This window comes from Fusarium poae, chromosome 2 (genome assembly GCF_019609905.1).
Source record: "Fusarium poae strain DAOMC 252244 chromosome 2, whole genome shotgun sequence".
Taxonomy (NCBI): Eukaryota; Fungi; Ascomycota; class Sordariomycetes; order Hypocreales; family Nectriaceae; genus Fusarium; species Fusarium poae.
The window spans coordinates 4616034-4640318 of record NC_058400.1 but is presented as its reverse complement, the minus strand read 5'-3'; the positions used below and the strand labels follow the sequence as shown (position 1 = coordinate 4640318).

At 45.8% G+C, this 24285-nt stretch overlaps 10 protein-coding genes across 10 annotated transcripts; 6 read left to right on the top strand and 4 right to left on the bottom strand.

The window, feature by feature from the left end:
- Window positions 1-269: 269 nt before the first annotated feature.
- FPOAC1_005455 (uncharacterized protein) lies at window positions 270-953 on the bottom strand (the record flags this gene model as incomplete). The annotated part of the gene is made up of 1 exon (XM_044849982.1): window positions 270-953. One exon carries the CDS (start codon window positions 951-953, stop codon window positions 270-272), a length of 684 nt encoding a protein of 227 aa, XP_044708692.1.
- Window positions 954-2411: 1458 nt separating this feature from the next.
- FPOAC1_005454 (uncharacterized protein) lies at window positions 2412-3879 on the bottom strand (the record flags this gene model as incomplete). The annotated part of the gene is made up of 4 exons (XM_044849981.1): window positions 2412-3018; window positions 3073-3194; window positions 3241-3524; window positions 3579-3879. The coding sequence occupies 4 exons, from the start codon at window positions 3877-3879 to the stop codon at window positions 2412-2414; spliced, it is 1314 nt and encodes a 437-aa protein (XP_044708691.1).
- A 1634-nt stretch (window positions 3880-5513) lies between these two features.
- On the top strand, window positions 5514-6204 carry FPOAC1_005453 (uncharacterized protein; the record flags this gene model as incomplete). The annotated part of the gene is made up of 3 exons (XM_044849980.1): window positions 5514-5756; window positions 5806-5940; window positions 5998-6204. The coding sequence occupies 3 exons, from the start codon at window positions 5514-5516 to the stop codon at window positions 6202-6204; spliced, it is 585 nt and encodes a 194-aa protein (XP_044708690.1).
- An 843-nt stretch (window positions 6205-7047) lies between these two features.
- On the top strand, window positions 7048-8721 carry FPOAC1_005452 (uncharacterized protein; the record flags this gene model as incomplete). Its single annotated transcript, XM_044849979.1, has 5 exons — window positions 7048-8025; window positions 8077-8204; window positions 8258-8355; window positions 8411-8497; window positions 8546-8721. The coding sequence occupies 5 exons, from the start codon at window positions 7048-7050 to the stop codon at window positions 8719-8721; spliced, it is 1467 nt and encodes a 488-aa protein (XP_044708689.1).
- Window positions 8722-9562: 841 nt separating this feature from the next.
- Window positions 9563-10410, top strand: FPOAC1_005451 (uncharacterized protein; the record flags this gene model as incomplete). The annotated part of the gene is made up of 2 exons (XM_044849978.1): window positions 9563-9845; window positions 9896-10410. The coding sequence occupies 2 exons, from the start codon at window positions 9563-9565 to the stop codon at window positions 10408-10410; spliced, it is 798 nt and encodes a 265-aa protein (XP_044708688.1).
- Window positions 10411-10620: 210 nt separating this feature from the next.
- On the bottom strand, window positions 10621-12078 carry FPOAC1_005450 (uncharacterized protein; the record flags this gene model as incomplete). The annotated part of the gene is made up of 1 exon (XM_044849977.1): window positions 10621-12078. One exon carries the CDS (start codon window positions 12076-12078, stop codon window positions 10621-10623), a length of 1458 nt encoding a protein of 485 aa, XP_044708687.1.
- A 961-nt stretch (window positions 12079-13039) lies between these two features.
- Window positions 13040-14715, bottom strand: FPOAC1_005449 (uncharacterized protein; the record flags this gene model as incomplete). The annotated part of the gene is made up of 3 exons (XM_044849976.1): window positions 13040-13836; window positions 13890-14464; window positions 14519-14715. The coding sequence occupies 3 exons, from the start codon at window positions 14713-14715 to the stop codon at window positions 13040-13042; spliced, it is 1569 nt and encodes a 522-aa protein (XP_044708686.1).
- Window positions 14716-16183: 1468 nt separating this feature from the next.
- Window positions 16184-17443, top strand: FPOAC1_005448 (uncharacterized protein; the record flags this gene model as incomplete). The annotated part of the gene is made up of 2 exons (XM_044849975.1): window positions 16184-16474; window positions 16526-17443. 2 exons carry the CDS (start codon window positions 16184-16186, stop codon window positions 17441-17443), a joined length of 1209 nt encoding a protein of 402 aa, XP_044708685.1.
- A 1027-nt stretch (window positions 17444-18470) lies between these two features.
- Window positions 18471-20283, top strand: FPOAC1_005447 (uncharacterized protein; the record flags this gene model as incomplete). The annotated part of the gene is made up of 2 exons (XM_044849974.1): window positions 18471-18519; window positions 18920-20283. The coding sequence occupies 2 exons, from the start codon at window positions 18471-18473 to the stop codon at window positions 20281-20283; spliced, it is 1413 nt and encodes a 470-aa protein (XP_044708684.1).
- A 1044-nt stretch (window positions 20284-21327) lies between these two features.
- On the top strand, window positions 21328-24183 carry FPOAC1_005446 (uncharacterized protein; the record flags this gene model as incomplete). The annotated part of the gene is made up of 2 exons (XM_044849973.1): window positions 21328-22033; window positions 22091-24183. 2 exons carry the CDS (start codon window positions 21328-21330, stop codon window positions 24181-24183), a joined length of 2799 nt encoding a protein of 932 aa, XP_044708683.1.
- Window positions 24184-24285: the final 102 nt, after the last annotated feature.

The following is a 24285-nucleotide window of genomic DNA, read 5'->3' as shown; positions in this document are numbered from 1 at the left end:
CATTTATAGTAATTCATAGTTTCATAATGCATTTCTATTTATATTCGTTGAAGAAAGATTGCCTTTGAATGCTTCCTATTTTACATCGTGTCCCGCCGTTCAGTGCCGTTCAAACACTTGTCCTTGTCTAAAGATCCGCGAAATATCATCCCCTCAGACATCCTGTATCATGATGGGTAGTCTGAGGGACGAACTGTTCCAGTTGGTTCCTGTTCTTCTTTAACCAAATTAGTAACCATGCTATAACTTGTGAATACCAACTCACCCTCTCATTTTGGTACGCTGCTCTCAGCAATACTGTTCCACAATCTCAAGATCCACAATGCAACTAACGCATCTCTTTTTTGTTGTTGTAATGAGACTTGAATATGTAATCTTTGCCCTTCGGCTGTCCTCGACTCGAACGCAACTTTTGCTCCGTTCTCATCAATCCACTGATATTGATCGCCTTTCCACTCGGGCTTAATGTCAAATAGCAGCTGCTGGGTGTCGCGATTGAATAGCAGGATATCTGCTGCAGACTTGTCGGCATTTAGCATCGCCTTGAAATCCTTCTTTTGGTGGTCTGTGTTGCAAATATCAAGCTGAATATTCCCTAAACTTCCTGGCGATGCTGCTGTGATGTAGTATATGGGTAAATTGTCCTGAGATAATGGGCTGTTCCGAAGATGTACCAGGTAGTATAGATCTTGACTGGTTTTCCGCCTTCGAATAACTTTACTTTCAGGATTAATAGTTTCAGTAAATTGAACACTCTCGAATATTATGGCCATATTCGTTTGAACTTTGCAAGCGAGTTCTCTGTTGAGTTGGTAGAGTGGCGTTGATGGAGCATCTTCAGATGTGATCAACTGGCCTGAAAATACTAGAGTGCTGGGTACCGTAAAGTCTTCATCTCTTGTTATGCAACCCGTAGTCGAGCCTGTGTTGATGGCCATCATCTGTAAATTCATTTGTGTTGATGGTGGATAAAGTCAAACTTAGTAATAAAATCATCCGATTGGTTCTGCTTCAATGAATGTCTTCACGTGATACGGACCACTGAGCATCAACCCAATGCACTAACAGTGGATATCACAGATACAATGGCTTCAAGCCTGTACATTATAACACATCATTCCTTAAGCTTATGCGATTACTTGTTTATTGCTTACATAGAGTAACCAAAACCTTATATAACCTATAAAACCTTCCTTTAACCTAGAACCTATAAAATTACCTAATTAACCCTTTTTAACTTAACTCTATATACTGATTTCTTTTAATAGCTATATTTATAAATTAACCTAGCTTAATATTTTAATTTATTTTACTAGGCTTTATATACTTTATTATTTAATTTCTATAGAAATAGCTTTTATATTAAGTTTAAGTCTTTATTATTATTTAAAATAGCTTTAAAAGCCTTTAATAGCTATTTTTCTCTTATAAATTAAATTATATATATAATAATAATTTTAAAAGATTTATATAAAAGAAAAAGGCTATAATTAAAGAAAACTATTTTAATTTTTTAATTATTAATTAATTAATTTAAAGTATTTATAATAATTTTAATTTAATTTTTAATAAGAATAAATAATAAAATTTTTAAAGCCTTAATAGCTTTTTTAATATTTTTTTTTATTAATTTAAATTAAAAAGAATATTAATTATATTATTTTTATAGGCCTAATTTAATAATTATATTAATATAGCTATAATTAATTAATTATAAAGATTAAAATATATTTAAGTAAATTAATTAATAATATTTAATCTTTTATATTTAATATTTTTATATTAAAGGAAAAATAAGTAAATTATATAGTAATACTTTTATATTTATATAAAATTAAAATTACTTTAAAAGCCTTATTTCTTATAATAAAGCTATATCTATTAATTTCGCATTAGACTTCGAGGGATACCTATATCAATTCCTTAAGCTTATCGCTAGTTCCAAACGTCTAGGCAAATTAGGCTGAGATTCACAGGGGCTTGAGGATGGGGCTGCTTAGATTTGTTCTCAAGATATGAAACGATCTGAATGAGTCGGTCGACTGGAGCAGGCCTCCCTTAAATATGTCCCGCTTGGAAATTATTGGCTGATACGCGAGATGAGCTCTCGATAAGACACGATAAGATAAGATAAGCCAAACTCCTACCCTGAACTCGAGATGCTTTGCTATAAAGGATACTTAAATGCTATCATTTTCAAAGTGTAAACCTCACATATCTAAGATTCTACAGCTCACGAGGGTAGCTTCAAGATTTCAGATACAAATATGAGGGTTCCGCAGTGCGTGCGCCTTCAAACGAGGTCACAGAATTGGATTAAGAATAAAACAGCTAAAACTGAGAATGCAAACATAACGGTATTCAATACCATAAAAACACTTTCTTTTCCTCGATCCTTCCTCATCATGATATTAAGTAGAAAATACTTCCTGCCATATGGCCCTGAATTTCTGCAAAAGGCACGCATCAGGTGTGAATGCTTGAGTAAGAGTGTCTAGCACCCTGTCCTGTCCGAAACTATGCATCGACCATAGCACCTCTCTTAGCCTTGTGGTGTACCAAGATCGGACTTCACTTGACGGTTCTGCAGCAGTCGTGCCAACGAAAAGCTGCCAGACCAATAATTCCATTGAAGCACAAAGCCTCATGTGAGGCTGCAACAAATCAAATCTTAGCTCTTCAGCAAGAATGTGCAAGCGACCAGGCTCCTCCATTGGCCACAGTAACAAGAGGTATAATCTTAGAGCATCATGTAGTGAGTGGACGTAGTTCTCATGGCTGCCCAAGAGAGTATCTATTTCAAGTTGGAGTCGTTCAACCTCGAGCCCAATTACGAGGGGAAAATCTGAACGTGGGTCTGGGGAATTGTGGTAGCTGTCGATCAGCAGACAAAGTCCGTTAATACTATTCCGGATAGTTGCAATATCCGTCGCGTTTGGGTCGTCATGGTTTTGTAGAGCATGAATGAGCGCTTGGTTGGGATAATTGGAAGTGAGTAGCGCTTGTCCAAGCGAATCGCTAACCAAGACTGTTAGATCTCATTCTGCTCCTTGCGTTGAAACGGGGCCCTACTAGAGAAGGAAGTCACAAAACCATGACGGTATAGCTGTGTTTCCCGTCGACCGTCTTACACGAATCATCTGAGCCAATCCGTCGATGTGGGCATTTCTTGCCGTGGAGTCACTTTCAAGAAGCTAACAACATTAGATGTCATGCCTGACTCAGAGGAAAATCACATACTTCAGCATATGTCAAGGTGAAGACAGCGCTCAGAAGCCCGTCCGTCAAACCTGATGGCGAACCTAGCTTCTGATTGACCCGTTTAATAGCACGGCTCTTGTGAAAAACCGCCTGGCGGAAGGTTGCGTTGTCTTTCTGTCCAGTACAGTGTCTGACAGCAATAGATATTGATGCTTCGACTAGTGCCGGTTCTGACTGGAGAAGGGTGACCCATTCTGCCTCTCGAGACGAACCAGGGCCAGCAGTACCCGCGGGAAAGATCAGCGGACGAAACGTGTGGAGTACTCGAGAAGGGTCAGTTTCGATTGTTCAACAGAAGTCCATATTGGCAACCATACGATAGGCAATAGGGGAATGTGTTGAGTCCACCATATTGGTGAGGAGTCTATCACAGCCAGGATCAAGAACAGCGATCAAATCATTTGATGTCTTTTCTGGCTGAATTCTCTGACGGTTCGATCTCGATACAGTTGAGACGCTTCTGATAGCATCTTGCTTATCACTGTCATGAACCTTGGCCAATTTCTGTCTACGTTTGGCGAAATTGGTCTGTGTGACATGGCCCCTCATTTCTCTCCGCTCTTTAGGCCCAAGTCCTGGTGCATTGCTGACGTTGACGAACGTGAAGGCTGGCGGCATGTTGTCTAATTTGTTCAAGTAGGTATGCAGTAGATAATGGAGTCACGTATACGATTCAAGTGAGAAGAATGCGAGAGAGAAAGCACGTTTCTTAGCTGACTGCATGTGAAGCGGGATAAGCGCTATATGGACCCGCATTTTCTCTCCGGACTGAAATTAATAATGCGCTCTGTCCACGTGGTCCACAGTACTATGTACTATATACAAGGACGTGCAATATCGAGTAATATACAGAGAATATTCAGCGCCAATGTCACGGCAGTCACTGAAACTATAAAGTACATCAAATTAATAATAAATTGGTACGAGTAAATTAATCATGTCGAATTGATGAACACACAGACTATCGCATCTGTGGATGAATATCAGTGGTACACTTCACGCTTCAGTGCTAGTCTAGGCCCTCTTGGAGGTTTCGACTATTTCTTAGTCACTAAACAAGATTACAAAGCGTAAGCATAAAATAAAGAGATTGCTGAGATTACTGAATATGCATATGTGATCGCGTGGCCAGCTTAGGCTCAATTAATAGGACTGGCCAGTTGTTTCAACTATCATCTTGCCCGTAGATCCGACGAAAACAATGCTCCACTGAGATCATCTTTGTACAAGGGTATGGGACAGAGCATAGAACACACAGACTCTTGTAATTGTTTGTATGACTAGCTGCACACGTTGTGTTCAGGATCAAGGACCACTTGGATGTTTCAACCCTTCTCTTAGCTTTCTGTGCAAGGCTACAAAACAAAACAAAAAGGAGACAAAATCTTAAACACGTGATGATCCAAGCTCATTTTAGTTTGATGAAGAGCAAGACGAGATTACTATTCCCCGCTCCCGAGGGCAATAATGCAACCACACGGACGGTAGCATGCCAGCTGTAGATCTCTCAAAGTGATGATGTGTTCTGTAGGGCTCCTCTGTGTCGAATATACGAGAGCGAATACTCAGCTTTATTCTCTGTTACTGCTCAACTTACATAGTTATTTGTGACTGTCACAATATCAAGTTTATACAGACAACAGTGACCACAACAGCATCTAGCCAGAAGTGGAAGAGGAACCAGCCCTGCCTATGATGCCAAACTTTGTAGCATCTTTTGCAGCTCGCTCAATGCCCTTCTCCCTCTAGCGAAGACTACACATCTTGCTTGATGAATATCTTCACTAAACACCAAACATTTGTCAATGCGCTAAAAGAGTTCGGCTGATCGATAAGTTGCGCTAGGTTCGGCGCCGTGCAGATCGCTTTGACACCCGTTTCACTTTGATGGATAGTCAGTCCCGCGCTAAGTCCTGTATCTCTCCAGGCAATCCGACATGCAACGGACAGAGATGCTTGGCATGAGGGAACTTGTTCATAGTCTTATGACGTTTCTGAATAGTTTCGAGATATAAATACTCAGCTCTCTGCACCAGTCCAAACATTCTTCACTCAACAAGCCATTCGCTACCTTCATTCCATTACTCTCACTTCTCACTCAAATCTGCTTGACGCAGTCATTCTTACTTTCACCACATTCATTTGACTATTTACTTCTGCTTGACGCAGTAACTACAACTCGCACTTCACTCATTTGTCGATTCACTCTTTTTATTCTTTCTATCCTTCTACCACCTCAACCAATTTTCAAAATGAAGTTCCTTACCATCTTCTCCACTCTCCTTGCCTCTGGCACTGCTCTTGCTGCCTATGTTCCTCAGGCAAACACGGCTCGTGGCCTGTCCTCTGGAATCCAAACCGGAGCTGAGGAACACGCCAACCCCATTGAATCCTTCTTCGACGAGATTAAGCATACTATCACCCCGGACGACGAGACCGAAGAGAAGTTGGCTAGCCGCGATCTTGTCGACAACATGTTCAACCTGGTCGGTACCGTAAGTTTCCAATCTTCACCATCAATGATCTCAACTAATACAGCTTCAGAACGCCATCGACTTCAATGAGAAGATCGGTCATGGCTTCAATGTCACCGCCACCTTTGTCGGTTCTATCGATTTCAATGCTCAGGCAGCTGCTGGCATTGAGTATGTCTCCAAGAAGATTTCTGGTTCCGAGTCTGTGAGTAGTGATGGAAATTGATCGAACTTTTAAGACTGTGTACTAACAAACAGCCAGAACATCCCCGGAGCTTCCATCATGGTTACCTTCCTCAGCGGCCTCGGTGCATTGGTTGCCAAGTTTAACTTGAACTCGATGGCTCAAAGCTGCTTGTCTGGTGTTGGTCAGCTCATTGCTTCCATTGACTTTAACGCACTTGTTTCTGGTGCAGTCAAGCTCTACCAGACTATTTCCAGCAGCTTGAAGAGTGCTATGGAGTCCTAAGAAATTAAGATACATACACGAGGAGGACGGTGATTCTATTCAGAGTGTTTTATTCAAAGTTTGGGTGTTTATGTGAGAGAGGTATCCTATTGGAGGTCTCGATTACAATGGCTTGGGGTATGATTATCAGTGTGTGGAATAGCAACCTGCTGCAGGCAGATTAGGTAGTAATCTGAAGCACATCGTTATCAATTATTTTTTTCTTTGAGTTTCATCTGATATCAAGGTCTTCTGGCAAATAAGAGTACAGCTCTACTCATTGAAACTGTTAACTTATCGAATTCGCCGTAGTCTGACAAGTGTTCCTATCTTTGTCACATCACTATCCTTGTTAGACTTGAGACTTTGTGTTTACATAAATGGAACTCCCGCTCTTCGTATAATTTCCTAAGGGGCTATTATCAACGCGGGTATCAATTTGCAAGTTACATCGGCCCCGGATCTCAATTATCGAGATCGAACAAAGCCGAGGCACCAGGCACCAGACCCTAGGCACTAACTAGACACTGCGGGGAACCAAGGTATACTCTTTTCGTCTTTGAATGACTAGAACAAGCAAATCTCTTGGATAAACGTTTCATGACGTGCCATCGAAGCCCACTTAGACAATGCCAACGGTGCCGTGAGCCGTATCGATCTGCACCCCGCGCCCAATTCCCCCAGGCTTCTCCGCGTATTACTGGCTCGAAACTCCACTACCCCAGATGACAATTGATAAAGATTTATCCAGACAAAGAGGAATGCGGTCCGTCGTCGGCATCTCCTTCTATATAGCGACTATAAAATGATACTACCAAGACAAAGGCCAATTAGAATCAATGGTATTCTGCGTTCTTGGCAATCATGAAGCTCCCTACATCCTCCTTGTTAGCCTTACTAGCTAGCAGTTCAGCTCTCATCATCCCTTCTCACCATGACGCTTCCTTGACCGTCGAGACGACATCTGGCGAACTGACAGGCTTTATCAATCAGACTGCACCTTCAGTCCGCCAGTTCCTCGGTGTTCCCTTCGCTGAACCGCCACTCAAGTCTCTTCGCTTCCAACCTCCCCGCCGTGTACGCAGCAAGGGTTCAATCTCAGCCAAGAAGTATGCGCCATCATGCAAGCAAGCCATAAGCAAAACGCCAACGGTCTATACCGAGCACATGACACAGTTCCTGATCAACGGCGGTGACTCGGAAGATTGTCTGTATCTCAATGTCTACGCCCCGTTGAAACCAACTACGAAGCGTTTACCTGTCTTCATCTACATCCCAGGTGGCGGCTTCACTGGCGGCGGCGCAGACTCGCTTTACAAGATTCCTGATAAATGGATCCAGAGGACTCAATCCCACATAGTTGTCACAATGAACTACCGCGTCAATCTATTCGGTTTTCCCAATGCGAAAGAAGCGCACCAGAACGTTGGTCTGCTTGATCAGCGCATGGTCGTCGAGTGGGTACGCGACAACGTTGCTGCCTTTGGAGGCGATCCTCACCAAATGGTTCTTTGGGGACAGTCTGCTGGTGCTGGGTCAGTAGGAATGTATGGATACGCGTATCCTAAGGACCTGATCGTCAAAGGCTTGATCTCTGACTCCGGAGCGCCAAGTATGCTGGCCAAAGTATATGGTAATCACACCGACTTTGACACTATCGCTACCAAGGTTGGATGCAAGACTGGCAACAAGCAGTTGAAATGTATGCAGGAGATCGACGCTTCAGTCTTACAAAAGGTTTACTCGGAAACAGCAGGTGTTTCATTCACGCCTGTAGGAGATAATATGACAGCATTTTCCAACACAACCGATCGCCTTGCTAGAGGTCTTGTCACCAAAGTTGTATGTCAAAACCGTCATTCGTTGGAGCAAAACTTACTGATACAATAACAGCCATGGATTTTTGGTAACAATGCCAATGAAGGAGCTGGCTTTGGCGCCTATAATGAGAATGGCGTATCAGCTTCACAGATTGCTATTGGTCTGGGTGCAATTGTTTGTCCTGTTGCCGCAGAAGTCAGGTATGCGTCTTTGGCTACTAGGAGTTGCAACCATTGTTAATATACCGATGCAGGGCTCGTGCTAAATTTGGATACCCGACTTATCGATACTATTACACTGGGAACTTTTTCAATATCTCACCGCTTCCTTGGATCGGCGCAACACACAGTGGTATGTATAATTGCCTTTTTATGCACCACTTCCTTTGCTTACCTACATCAAACAGCCGAGTTGCCCCTCTTGTTCGGAACCCACTACGAGTACCATGGCAACTCTACAGAGTACGAGTGGCAAGTTGCGGATGGAATGCAGAGTAAGTGTTGAGTCGTTTCGTATCCGAGTCTAACTAACAATTTGATAGGCCTATGGCTCTCATTCGCAAAGAATCCCAACAACCATCCGGCTGATGGCAAGGGTGTCACCTGGCCGTTGTACGAGCCTGGCCAGAAGAAGATGGTCGTCTTTGCAGAGACGGGCAAGAAGTGGTTTCAGCTAGGTGCCGAGAGCCTCACAGAGAACCAATGTAGCAAGGCGTGAGGGCTCCAGCCGAAGTATATCGCAGTCAACAGGCCACCAAGGAAATGATGGCATACCCTTGGTAGGCTGATAAATCTTTGAATAATTGGTGCCTTTCATACCGGCGCTGCTATTTCGTTCGATGGAACCACTTGCACTTTAACCCCGTAGCCCGCAGCAGCCCATTCTTACTTAATTTCAATTCCCCATTTAATAACAATACTGCTAAACATTCTGTTCAATTGAGTTGGTAACGAAAAACCCGACATTGAATCATTATAGTACAAAGACGAATGACCTCGAAGTTACTCTAACAAATGAGATAACTCACCCATGTTGCCTACTGAGGGTACAAAGCCATCTCTACATTTATCAACCTCAGCTCCGGGTCAAAGACAAAGGGCTGCTTTGTCTATATAAATTGAATATTGCCATGATGAATGACGGAACCTGCGGTAAGAGATGGGTTTACGTTCGTAATGTCAAGTATTTTGCCAGTTCATTCCGATATAACGAATGCCCACTATTTACCTTAATAGGAAAATCAGATTTATTAGATGACTCCATTACTCTTCGACAGTTGAGATTCAGAAACTGTCAGCGATGTGAACTAACCCCATCAGGCAAATGAGATGGCTTATACAATAGGTAACAGTATTCAGAGATTCGATTGGTAATGCAAGATGATACGATATTCCCAGAATAGGAAAATGAAAAAGGGTCCTTTCGGATCTGGGATCCGGACCTTCGCTACTGCTGGAGTTTCTATAAGAAGGCCTCTGTGTTTGCCATAACTATGAATAAGTCAAACACACTCATCAACTCAGCTCAACACTTGCTTCCATCCATTAATTATCCCATCATGTCCAGCTTTTCTCCACAGCTCTCCGGTACTCATGCTCTCGTCACCGGTGGTACGAAGGGTATTGGCAGAGTCATCGTCCAGACTCTTCTCAACGAAGGTGCCAATGTCTCTTACTGCTCACGCAAAGTGCGCGGCGACGAGTTTGCCGACTTCAAGGGTGCGAACAGAGACGTAATTGCTGTAGGAACCAGCGTGGATATTGCGGATGCCACTGCCCTCAAGAACTGGGTTGAAACCTCTGCGCAAAAGTTTGGAAGAATTGATCTTGTAGTCGCCTGCGGTATGTCTGACACTTTCTATTTGATATGCTTGACACTAACAGTATTGTAGCTTGCCCGATGTTTTTTGAACCAACCATTGATCATTGGGAGAAGAGCTTCCAGGCCGATATTCTCGGTCTTATCAATCTCATTAACACGTCTGCACCTCATCTTGAGAAGCAGAAGGGTTCCATCGTGGTCATCAGCTCACTTGCTGGGTTTGAGGCAAAGCACCCAGCTATCCGAAGCCCATATACCACATTTAAGCGCGCTCAAGCCACACTGGCAAAAGATTTTGGTCGCTGGCTTACACCGCGTGGTGTTAGGATCAACACTATTGTCCCAGGAGCCATTGATACGCCGCCAGTCCCGCAGCCGGATGGTACTCTGGAGCCGAGCAAATTCCGCAAGGTTCTAGATGCTGATCCTGCTTGGCTTGAAGATATTGTCAAGTCTATCCCGCTTGGCCATGTTGGGCAAGGGCAAGATATTGCCAACGCCGTGGTGTTCTTGGGCAGCAGGCTCAGCAGTTACATCAGCGGCATAAACTTGATTGTGGATGGAGGCATGTCTTCTCCTCTATAGATCCAGAGATCTATTTTCCGTTACTGGTAGCTTTGTACCTAGCACAGCCGAATTTCTATCAGAAAAATACATAGGCAAAGTTGAATCTTTTAAACGATTTCAATATTAGACTAGGAGCTAGACAGCAAGCATAGAAACGGCGAATATTGTCGTCTCACCAATTGTTGACACACTATCTTAATTCATTCAAAACCAAGTTAAAAAAATTGACTATTTCTCCCCGATTATCGCCAAAGCAAAGTCTTTGTAATCGCCACTCAGCTCAGACTTGATGTTTCCGGCCAAGGTTGAGCCCGTCACTGGTTTGTATGCCATATTCGTCTGATGCAAACGTCCTTGATCCCAGTATAGACTGACAAGTCTATTGATAAAGAGACGATTCTTCCCAAAAGACTTGTTCAAAGGCCTCTGTAGTCGTCCCGCATCGGAGCGAGCTCGGTCCAAAGCATGGTATAATATCCGTAGCAAAGCATCCTCCATGTCACCCCGAAACTCCTTCTCGATGACAGTCTCGAGACTACGGTGATACTTGAAGCGATACGCTTCATTGACGGCACGCAACTGGGCTTCATTACTGCTGGTGAAGATTTGCGCCACAGCAACTGCGTTGGCGCCAATCGTTCCTTCAGTAGCCCTTTGAAGCTCCGTGACCTTCTGATCAATCTCTGCGGGGATGACAGGCGCACTATCCTCTGCGCGAGTAGCTGAGAGCACCATGCTGTAGAGTCTGTACAGAGTATCATCGACGTCGTCCTTCACATCAACGTGGAGTTCTTTTCCTCGGACACGCCTGTACTCGGCACAGATAGCTCGGATATCCGCATTTGAACGGCACAAGAGCACGTCGTTTAGAGCATCTTCGTCGGTGCCTGCGCGGTTGAGGGCCTTTGATAGGTTACAGACATCATTTTCCAGCGGTCCACGAATCAAGGCTAAGAGACAGGTCTCAAAGTCGCCACGAGTTTCACTCTCGATGTCCTTGGCTAGATCACGCATGAAGCGACTGTTGTAGTCGCGTACAAGCTGAGCCATCTTCCAAGGATTGGCGTACTTTGGGCTTACTAAGATACGAATCAATGCTCGCTCGTCGCAGCCCATGCCTTTCATCGCCTTTCGAAGAGCCTCGACGTCGGACGCTGTGTCGACAGGCTGAACCCAAGCCTTTTGAGCTGGGTCGTAGCCTGGCGATGCTGGTGTTGGCGCAAAATTGGATGCAGGTGCACTGTATTGCTGTTGTCCTGCTTGATGATGCCATTGTTGATCTGGATGCGGAGGTGGAGCTTGCTGAGGAGCGCCGTGAGGTTGAGGTGGGTAATAAGACTGCGGATATTGTCCTTGACCATAAGGAGCTTGTGGCGGCTGCTGCCCATACTGAGATTGAGGAGCAACTTGTTGACCATACGGGGCCTGTTGCGGATATCCTTGAGGCGGTTGCTGATATTGGCCTTGCTGACCCGAAGGAGGGTACTGTTGCTGACCGGAGGGAGCTTGATACCCATACTGCTGATTGGGTTGGGCTCCTGGTGGCCCCTGCTGAGGGTAACCATACGGTTGTTGTTGATGTTGACCTTGTGGGTTCTGATAGTACGTCTGACCAGGTAGTTCCTGGGCTGGATATCCTGTTTGTCCCTGAGGGTGCTGCCAGTACGGAGGTTGTGGTGAAGTCATGATAGGAAATTAAAAAGCTGTTGAGTGTGAATGTGTTGGAAATGCCCCTGCAAGTGACAACCGGCGATAAGACCGGTTATTAGATAGCTGATTAGATAGGCTCGGACCGATGCTAATCCGAGCAGGGATAGCTCTGTTGGCCGCGATCCTCTGTTAAAAGCAGGAAAATTCCGCTTCTTAGATAGAAAAACAAGGCTTACTAAATACCTCAAAATTCATGCTAAATACGGTGCAAATAGCTGGTCATCACAGAATGTGGTTGTGGTGAAAATGCTTAGCGCCCATCCGTTGTATTAAATCAAGCTTGTAAGTGGAGGCCTCTTCCTCATATGGCATTATCGGCCGCCTGTCAAAATGCCTTGCCAGTAACTGCGCCTCAAATGTGTTGATAGGCTGAATTACAGGGAAAGCTAACAATGACGCCATGCTTTTCATGGACTGGCATATTTTGGAGCAAATGAGATTGTAGAGACATATCTAGGTAGGTAGGGAAACGATGATCGTTTTCTTTTAGGAATGAATCACACACATCAATACAGTACCGATTGATGGTGGGCACTATTACAGTATGATTCGTGCGTGGAAAAAGGTAAAATAATCATTATAGGTAGCAAAAGCATGGCGATGTCATACTTGCCTCCGTGTTGCCTTGCACCTTGCAGTCAGCACTAACATCGAGCACCAGACCCAGTTCGGTAGCAGACTATCTGAATGCACCATTCGTTCTCAAATCGTCAATAAATTTCCACATGCGGACAAATATTAGAACGACGGGATAATGGGCAAGGCTCACCAAGCCAGTACAAACGACAGCGGATGATTGGGAAACGTGCTGATTTGGTCAACATAGATGGAATGGACTTGTTGTTTGAGCGGATGATATAAAGTTGATGTATTAATATTTATGAATACTCTGATAAACAAATAAAGACCTTGTCTAGTTATCTCGCAGACGGATGGGCTACTCTGATGCATTCGCTACAACAAATTCAAGAATAGTCAGGTTAGGCCCAGCCCATTTCTTTCTGGCATGAGTAAACCAAAGACCAACAGCAATAGCCAAAACCGCCACCATCACTGGCCCACAGTAGTTCATGTTCTCACCAGTGACGGGAAGAGTCGATGGGAAGGGGAGGAAGATGATGACATAAAGAGTGTACACGAGCGCAAAAGCATTAATAGCAAGGCCGAATCGACCGAGGTTCCACTCTCCAAGCTTGAGTGTCGACCCGGACAGACGAACGTAGATGATGCTTGCAATGGCAATGGCATAGCTGATGTAGAGAGCCAAAGACGACAAGGACGTGATGGCACCGAAGGCAACATACGAGGTATTTCCGATGTTGAGGAGATTCAGGGCACAAACGAGGAAAACGGTCAGAATGACGGATCTGACAGGTACACGATGGTTGGGGCTGACGTAGGCAAAGTATCCAGGCATGCCACCATCACGGGCCCAAGCCCATGTCAGACGAGAAACTGAAGCAATATTGGCCAGGTTCACGCTGAAGGAGATAATAAAGAGACCAGCAATCATGGCAGTGGTCCCCTTGTTGGAGCCAGTGGCGTTGAGGAGGATAGCCTGGATCTGACTGGGTTGAAGAAGCATGTCTTCGACAGAACCCATCGAAGAGATCAGGACATTTACCATAATGAACCCAAGCACTCCATTCATGAAGATGGACCAGAACATAGCTCTGGGAACAGCGGACTTGGCTTTGCGGGTCTCTTCAGACATGTGGATAGCACTATCGAAGCCTTGAAAGAGTTAGTCTATGTTAGATGCAGAGGCTTTTACCGGAGTGACTTACCAGTGAAACTCCAGACACAAGTTAGCATGCCCAAGTTCCAAGAGACATATTCATTCTGCTCCCATCCAGACGAGATGTTACGCTGCAGCCAGAACGAAGAAGGGTTCCGTGGGCCCATGACAACAAGAACGACGACGAAGATGACAAAAAGGCACACGTGGAGTACACCAGCGACCAATTCGATCCAGGGGATGAGCTTGAAGGCGTACACATTCATCAGTCCATGGACAAGACACATGGCGATGACAAGAACAGATGTGTGCCAACCGCCAGCAACATAGTCGGGGTGGTTGATACTGATCATCGACTCGAGAAGGATAATGGTGACGTTGGCGATGGCTGCCAACAGGGAGATGTAGCCGAACCATGTCGCCCACCCCTGGATCCAGGTCGCAAATCGCCTCACAGAAGGGGGAGCCATGTAATATGTCCAGTGATATTGGGCACCAGCCACAGGTTGGATGGATGCCATCTCTCCTAGTGAGGCAGCCTGAGAGATGGCGCCGAAGAAAACAATTACGAAACTGAAGATGAAGGTCTGTGGGCCACCATTGAAGAGAGCAAAGTACATGTTTCTGATGTATGTGTTAGCAGACAGCCTCATTTTCAGCTGTGGTACGATTACTTACGAGCACATGCCTTCCCACAACGCCATGTATGTCAATGAGAATGCAAACAGCTGTGAGAATGAGAACACTTTGCGAGTTCTTGTGACGCTGTAGATGCCACTTTCTTCGGCTGGTCTGGCTGATGCATCGACGCTCACAGGAACAGCCCGCTGTTTGCCCGAAGGCTCCAGTTCGATACTGTTACTATCGTGAGACATGTCTAACGTTGAGAATGAAAAGAAACAACGAAAGATGCACCAGATTATACGTGTGATATAACTGCAGGAACACAAACGGGCGAGTCGTATCCTGGATTAGGGTTGGAAATATCTGGATTTGAACAGGAGAATACAGAACATAAAGAGCTAAGATAGGCAGACCGTCAGGCTTAAAAGAGTGCCAGCAGCAGTCTGTGGATAGCGTTACCTTCCACTGTGGGCCATGGGTGCATCCGGGAATTCACCCACCCACAAGTAATGCGACGCATAAAACGAGGGTCTTTTTTTTGTTGTACAGAGTGGGATGGGAAAATGTTCAGCATTGAGAGCCAATGTCCAGACTGGTCCTAGTCAAGGGGAAACAAGGGGAGGGGGAGGAAAGGGTAGAGAGAGATGACCGCAAATAGGCCGGGCCATGCGAGATGGAACGGTCCGAAAAAGGATTCTTCACTGGAACCGAATCCTTGGATGGTTGATTGGATTTGTGGCTGTCGCTGATCATTTCCAGTTTGTGACTGTGGACATTTCCAAAGGCCTGTTCACTGCTGAGGCTGTAGCTAATTAATGCAGCCAAGTGGACTTGAAGATAGATGTTTGACAAGGACCAGCTTTCTCGACCCAACAATGAGATTTGCTGTCGGCATTTTCCTCAAACAATCTGGTGAGGTGATTGCGCTATATGAAGGAGAAAACAAGCCACAAACTGAAAATTGTGTAACGTGCAGAACGTGGCAATCGACCTATCATGTTTTCTCCGTGTTGTCCAACGAAGAAACCGTCAACAGGGATCAAATTGCAATCACCAACACTGCATTGCAGATCAACTAACCAACGACTATCTTGGCCACATTTCGGGCCTCCACGGGCTATCAATTGGAGTAGCTGAAGTCACAAAAGTGGGTGAACTCAACGAGAGTAGCTTGAAACGTGGGAATATCTTGGTTAGAGGCAGGACATGGACGGTATATCCTTGCTCTAATGGGTATGAGAGGCCGATGTCAAGCCACTTGCTATATCACTTCCAGCACAATCAAGCTGCGTTTCGCCAGAGACCTCAGCTGAGGCGGGAAGAAAAAGAGAAAACTACCAACATCTCTAAAAGAAACACGCGACCCGCTACATTGTTTCAGTATATTCGTATATGTATGTCTCAAAATTACAATAATCACAACACTTGGTACCAGGTCCCTTGTGTTCATGCTGTGGCTTGTTCGAGTACCATTGAATGTGACTGCGAGTCTGCTCGGCTCCTCTTTGCATCCCACACTCTGGACCGAATGCTACCTTTGCCCCGTCCACTTGGTCCGCCCTGGTCACTATTTGTTTAAAGGCAACGCTTCGATCCGTTCACAGAGATTAGTTAAAACTTCGCCGGCCCTTTCAATCGTGGGAAGGTGAAGGCGAATGCCACTTCGACGTCGGGTCTTTACCCTTTAAGGTGTCTTCTCTCTTGTCCGAAACCACCAATATGAGCGACGTCTCTCAGGCGGCTCCGCCGTTCTATCCTCTAACACAGAGCAACCATGCTGCTCTGGTTGTTGTGACAGCGATTGTCTTCTTAATTTACGCTATCCTCGGCATTGTCGGTAAGCTGATCATCCGTCTTAATATCACTTCCATGAAGGACTTTGATATAGGGCTGCTGGTTTCAGCTCTCATCTATTTTATACAAACAGCATGTGTCGTTGCTGCATGCAATCATGGCTTGGGCGAGCACCGTGATGCTATCCCGGAAGATGAATTCGTTCACTTTACCAAGGTAGGCCAGACTCACTGCATCAGTGAGATAACTATGCTAACTCCTCGATAGCTGATGTATGCATCGAGAATACTTGCGATACTTGTCCATGCCACGACAAAAATATCCCTCGGTTTACTCATTCGACAGATCGATAGTCAAGGTGGTCTTCACCTCGCTAACATGATACTGGGCGGAGTAGTGATTGCGTGGGCTGTCTCGGGCGTTTTCACAAGCGCTTTCGCATGCCCTATGCCCGAGCCATGGTTTGCCGGTAACAATGCCCAGTGTCCAGCACAAGGACCAATATTCGTATACAACAGCATCATGGTTATCTTGACCGATATTGCGCTGTGCCTCTTACCAGTCGCCATGATGTGGGAGGTTCAAACATCGATTCGGAGAAAGCTTATTGTCATTTCGCTATTTGGAGTCCGATTGTTGGTGCCGATCATGACGATACCCGAGTTAATACACGCGAGATACATGTTTGAGGAGTCGGATGACGTGACCTGGCGAGCCGTATCGACTATGATATGGGGACAAATCGCATTGGGTCTTTCAGTTTTGACAGTCTGCATCCCTTCGCTGAAAGATGTTATCGACAGTCTTCTGGGATCGACCGCCGTGGCCGCTCTCAATACACCGTATGAACTAAAGTACAGCGACAATGGAACAGGTCTTGAGATGTCAGCCCTCTCAGACTCAAAGTCCCGACGGACATCCACGCGAACGTCTCAACACGGTAGCGGCCTGGGTAGTGGTCTGCGAAAGAGTTCAAAGGCGAGACATAGTCACCAGCCGATGTGGCGGCACGATATCACGAGCGAAGTACGAACCGAGATTGGGAGTGGCAGCGATAGTGTACGAAATCTGACGGAGGGAGTCATGGTGAACACCGATTTTGAAGTTTTCTACGACGATAAACATGCTTCACGGGCTGACTCGATGGGGTCTACTGAAGGGGCGTATCGTATGCAGGGAAGTTAGACATCTTTTTTTTTTTTTTGATAGTTATGATTAATTCTACGTATATTTCCCATGATATGATCTACCGGGTACACAAGGGTCGCCTCGAAGCTCAAACACGCCACGATTGTACCTTGTGGTGTGTGGTAGAGGGCTCAGGTACTTGAATAGACTAGACTAGCCCGTATTGGAACCCTGCTGGTGTTGTATCTTCGGTCGCGGCACCAAGGCCGTGGTCGTGGAGTTTATATGTCAATGACACAGGCGATCTCACCTACATTCAGGCATTGTCACCGAGGCAGGAATGGTTGGGGTAGAAACAGAGAAAAAGAAATGGTCTCGAAATAGTGGAGAGAAGATACGGAACTAGAGATGTCAACGCGACAAAACTGGGTTAAGGCTCGGCAAAAGACCCGGACTAAATGAGAAGAGGAGACCTTTTCCAGGGATTCGGAAGTGACATTTCTTTCTGGAATTGCCTCGTCTATGACCCACTTGGCCTCATCACGGAACATAAAGGCCGGGCTGGGCTTGACGGGCCGCTTTAGTTTGTGTACCTTGAAATGGTCGGGGTAAGTTTTATATCCTCCCCGGCTCCCAGTATTTTACGGTGTGGCTTGCTTTAACTGTCGTGTGCTAATGCAGCTGAACTGAAAAGGTGATTAGAAAACGGTACAATGTCGAAAACTGATGGAAAGGATTTCTCTTTCTCGAGATTGGAACGAGAATGTTTAATGTTACATCGTGACAGTGCGACGGTGCCAACGCGCCAACGGAGTTTAATTATTATGAGTGCCGAGTGCCATTTTCATTCTCGTATTCGATTGGTTCTTTATTATCTTGACTTGACCGACAGGGAACACGTCTCGGGGGGTGATGCGGTAAAGGCTTTCATTCAACTCAGCATTGCATCGGGAGGTAACAGTGATTAACTCTCCACTAAACCCCCAATAGTCACAGACAATCTTGACTTGGTGAATGTAATTTGATCTCTGCTACTGTTTTCTGCTCTTGCTTTCTGCAACGTGTCGCTATTCTCATTCTGGAAATGTCAGCGAACGGGACTTTTGCCACGGCACAAATTCTACAGGGTAAATGTGCGTGCTCTGATTCACAGAATTTGGAATCAAAATGTTAATCCCAGCCACTGCAGAGACAATCTCGGCTTAGTCAAGCTGGGTCATTAAGTTCGGCGCCGCCATCGGAGGAGCTCCCAGTCACGAATAAGGCTGCTCATTAATATTAAGTCTTCTCCCTTCACTGGGATCTAACTCGACGCACGGACAAAAGACAGTGACTCTGTGGCTTGTTTTGGATACCAATTCGCTATTTTGAGTTGGTGACGCGAATCGTCAATCTTGAGCGGTTTCACGCTGATCCCATCCCATCCCATCCCATCCTCAATTAGACAGAGAGAAGGATTCATTATGAGCCAAATTGTTGATGAAGCCGATCGCAATGAAGCAGCGCCTTTGTTAGCTGACTCTGAGACGGCAGATACTGCAGAATGGCCTACGAATGACTGGTGGACTGAGCTGTCGCTCATCGCCCGCTATACCATCCCTCTAGTGGCCACTTACCTGCTACAGTACTCTTTCAGTGTCATCACCACCACGACAGCTGGTCATCTCAGCCCCGATGATCTCGCTGCTGCCGCCATTGGTGTCACCACCATGAACATCGGTGGTCTTGCTCTCTATGAAGGAATGGCCACAGCTCTCGACACTCTTTGCGCACAAGCCTATGGAAGCGGAAACAAGATTGGAGTTGGGTTGCATGTCCAACGCATGCTGCTTTTGATGACAATTGTCACTATCCCCGTCGCCATCATTTGGATAAGCTCTCCAGCCATTTTGACCCTTATCCTCCGACAAGATGATCTTGCCGCTAAAGCCGGTTCATTTTTACGCGTCAGCATAATTGGCATACCTGGATACGCCTCATTCGAAGCCTTGAAGCGATTTTTGCAAGCACAAGGCGACTTTAACACTGCTATGCTTGTTTTGGTGGTTTGTGCACCCGTGAATGCCCTTCTCAGTTGGCTTTTCGCATTCCGTTTCAACATGGGGCTCGAAGGAGCTGCTCTCGGCGCTGCTGTCGCGAATACTCTCCGACCAACCCTCCTCCTTCTATGTATCTTTTTCAAAAAGTCAACCCATGAGTGTTGGCCAGGTTTCACCTTTCGCGCTTTCCAGAGCTGGGGGCCCATGATACGCTTGTCTGTGGCAGGATCGGCTGTCACATTAGCTGAGTGGACCGTCTTTGAGATCTTCACAATTAGCACATCATACATTGGCACCATTTACCTTGCTGCCCATACAATTCTGACCACAACGTCTATAGTCATGTGGCACATCCCTTTCTCACTTGGTGTTGCAGTTAGTACGAGGATTGGTCATCTGATCGGCGCGGGGCATGTCCAAGTTGCTCGTCGTATCACTATACTCTACGGTATCCTATTTGTTGCCATTGGAACTATGAATGGAACCATCTTGTTGTCGCTTAGGAACTATATTGGTCCTTTCTACACCGACGACCATGATGTGCGTCGCGTTGTAGCTGATACAATGTTTGCAGTCGCAGGGTTCCAGGTCGTCGACTCAATCATTTGTGGATGCAATGGGGTTCTCAGAGGTTTGGCTAAACAGTCAGTCGCCGCGTGGGTAGTCTTGATTGTCAACTACATGGCTGCTGTCCCTATTGCGGTTTGGCTGGAATTGGGGCCGTTACAACTAGGGTTGAACGGTGTATGGGCAGGTGTCATAGGAGGCTCTGCCGTTATTGCTACCGTTGAGATTATCTACATGATCAGAGCGGACTGGAGACAATCTGTTGAGGTCGTCAAAACCAGGGAAGACTAGAAGGCCTACGGCACATCCCAGGCGGATGTATTCTGATACAATGTATTCTGATACAATGAATTCTTAGATAGACATTGGTTTCCAAAGAATGATCCTGACACCATCACAAACTTGTCCACGGCTACTTAATCGGATTTCAAAATTCTTGACCATTGGTATAAAATCACAACCGGTTGAACCACGTAGAGGACACACTCTCCACGTGTCGCACAATCCCCATACGCGAGGCGAATCCCATAGACTACAGATTCTCAACATCAATGGCAAATGAGTGACGCTATCGACGCCGGGAATGCCTCAATACCAGTCTAGAGTGAGCGGTTGGTTCTCTGGTTATTGGAACTCAGCCGCAAGTAATTTCCACTGCTCAATTTAATAGGAAATAAAGACAAGAAATACAACTTGACTGAAAATCACTCCACTTGGGTTCAGATTAATCTAAAATCTCATTGGCATTTCCCCAATATGTTGCAATCCCTTGAGAGTTGTTGGTTGAAGTTATGCATATACTGTTGTCCCTGATTCCGATCAGACATGGCAGAACCACGTGTATGAACCCGATTGTTTGCACCATCCTACTGGTGCTAGGGAGAAACAACTGACTGGCTGAGAAGCCCAAAAACAGATCGTTTCCTAACACCAGTCTCAGACATTTCCATCTTTCATTGCACTGAGACAGTTCCTTACATAACTTGTGGCTGGCTGACCAGGAGCTTCTTCTCCCATGCAAGGGATTGTTGAGGCTGAACAGTCTTTTTCATCGGGCGTTTGACCGATCTAAGTGTTGTGTCTCACCCTGTGGCAAAGATCTTGTTCGAAAGTACACTGCCCAGATCCTTTTCGTAAATGATGGCGTGAGCTATCTCAGTCGCCCCTACTCGCAGGTGCATCTCATTGAGTTGGCTCTCAGCCCTGTCTCGACGGCCAACAGCATTTCGCATAGCTTAACCAACAGCCTGATAATTTCCAGCCATATCAACTCGCCCGTTTCCCATTGATGTTTTTGGGCAGTTACACCTCATTCATACTTTCTATCATTTCATCATGAAGCTTCCATTTGCAGCATGTGCGTTGCTAGGTGGCATCACCAAGATGATCGTTGCTTCTGCTGAGCTCGGCGACGTGAGCTATGATGACCAAGGACCTGGCACATACTGTATTACCTATCTTTCCACATACTTGTCACCTGTTTCCATAGGTACTGAGCTTCCCGAACCTTCCCAGAATGCTACTGAGCCCGATCAAACAACTTCATTGAGTACTGGTGACGAAGACCGCTTCTCATCAGACGTCAATCCAAACCTGGTCACTACACTCAGTACAGAGCAGTCTTCGTCAGCATTAGTGACAGAGCCAACGGCGGTGGACTTTGATCCAACTGGTCGACGGATTATCTTCGCTATAACCCCTTCCGAGGAAACTAGGAAGCGAGACATTGGCGGGTTTGTTGGCAATGACATCTGCACCTTCGCCACTGTCTTCACCCTTGGAAACGGTCGTCTCTTCGATGCAGGCATACCCATTTCATACCTTGGTGATGCTTTCCAACTATTCCAATCATCATCAGTACCTACTGTGGACGACATAACTACTACCTTTAGTAATAGTGGAGGATCCCTCCGGTTTATCAACCCTAGACTTCCTGGTAGCCAGGCATCATTTTGCCAGACATCCTCCGACGGCGAGGTGTATATGACATTCACGTCTAGGCCTCAAGGTTGCGTTCCTGTTTCTCTGACCATTTATGGAGGTGAGTTTCTATCTAGATTATACTGGGAATATATAACTAATCGACAACACTCTACAGTTGAGCGATGCATCAACGGTCGGATCGATGGCCTGGACACTTCGACTGCCGCCAACACCCAGGTAGAGAGTACACAAGCTCCAGAGCTACCCTCTTCCGAAGGTTCGGTTTCCATATCACTACCGGACGTGACAGACGAGGAGACAGTTTTCCCTACCATGACGATTGACCCTACACGCCCTCTATCTTTTAGCAACTTCACTTCCCAGCAATCCACGGTCAAACTCCCGTCCTTCACCAATGGCATTGAGCTCCCCTCTCTCCCCCCCTCGAGATCTGACAAACCAACCCCTTTTGAAACAGAAACATTAACACCGACCTTTTTCGGTACCTCTGAAGAAGTACAGAGCTCTCTCGAAGCAAAGACATCGGCATTTACCAGTACACTCGCTCTACCTGTCTTCGAAAGTTCTTCTTCTATAAATGAGTTGCCCACCGCGAGTTTATCGACGTCTGTTTTTGCCACTTCTAGCTCATATATATCCACTAGCGACGAAGTTTCTTTATCCTCGTCTTTCTCCACTCCTTCTCTCTCCTCAGATACAACATTATTGACAGAAACTTCTGATTTTTCGTCTATTCTTACATCTTCAATCGAATCAACCTTACCGGAAACTACAGCTTCAATCGAATCAACTTTGCCGGAAACTATAACACTGCAACCGACTTCAGAGGGACCAACTACCACCACGGTCATGGAATCGACGACAACGACTGAAGAACCTATCATCATCACGAACGCTATTCGTAACGGAAGGTTTGCTATGCCAAACCCCAATCCTGAGCGTGGTATCATGGGTTTTGCGACGGAGGGCGGTGCCATATATCATAACGGAGACTGTTTCAGTGGAGATGCCGGCTCCGATGACGGATGCGCCGTCCTCAAAACATCCAACGACAGAAAGAGGGCTACAGACTCCTTTGCCGCTATATCTCAGATGCTCACCTCTTTGAGTCCAAGCAGCACTGTTCTTTATACACTGCAGTTCTACTACAGTGTAATCACTATTGGATTAAACCAGGCGTGCACAATTGATGCATATCTTGGAGAGCGTCAAGCCTTTTCACAAGGCGTTTCCACTGGTGATGGTGCGAGCACATCGTGGAACAGAGTATCCACCACCATGGAAGCCGATGCACAGAGCGCGAGCTTGAGTATCTCAATGTCTTGCTCTGGTAGTGGATTAGCAACGATCTACATTGATTCAGTCTTTGTCTCCAATGAAGTCACGCCGGATAATATTGATGCTCACCAGCTCGAGTTTGGAGATGCCGAGGTTCCCCCTCAAGAAACCACTGGTCGAAGTGATGAATCAACGCAAATCGCGTCAACATCAAGTATCGATGATTTCTCCACTACCTCACAAACCACAACTGCATCGGAAACTCCCACGGAGGTTTGCAACTACACTCACGGCGAAGAATGTGCACGCGATCCTTCCAAATGGCCGCCTGATGGCATGTGTGAGTTTTATGGCCTTTTTAACGGGGAGACGTGGAAAGAGTCGCGGAGAGATTACCCACACCAGGACAACGCTATGCAGTGTGTAGCCATCTGCAAGTCGATACCGGACTGCCAGTCAGTTGGCTACTTCGAAAATGAGAACCGTTGTTTATTCACAAATACCGTGATAACCCGAGATGCCTTTACAATTATCGAGGGACGTGACAATTGGAAAAACTCCTATTGGGTGGACCAAAGGTGTTGGAGTTGTCCAGATTGCGTTGATGAGTCTGTCCCCAATACACCTTCTGAAATGTGTTCATACACACAAGGAGATCTTTGTACACGCAGAGATGCACCAGAAGGAGTCATCTGTAATACTGAAGCTTGGTTGGCAGGAATGTACATCCTTGGCGATCAAGTGATTGATCAATATCCTCACCAGGACTCACCCGAAGCATGCGCCGCTATCTGCCGTGCCTATCATGGCTGCAAGGGCTCCGGGTTCAAAGACGGCAGATGTAAACTCTCTGGTTTCAAGCTTGCTACATCCGGCGGGATCATTCCACTAGATCTGAACAGGGACCCGTCCTGGAATTCCCTTTGGGATGATCCAGAATGTTTCACTTGCCCAGGTTGTATTGACTAGGATCTATCGTTTACTTTGTCAACCTTCGCTTCATTGAGCTTTCCTACAATACAAACATACTGAAATCAGTTTATCCTATTCTGTATTGTTAGTATAGGTAGC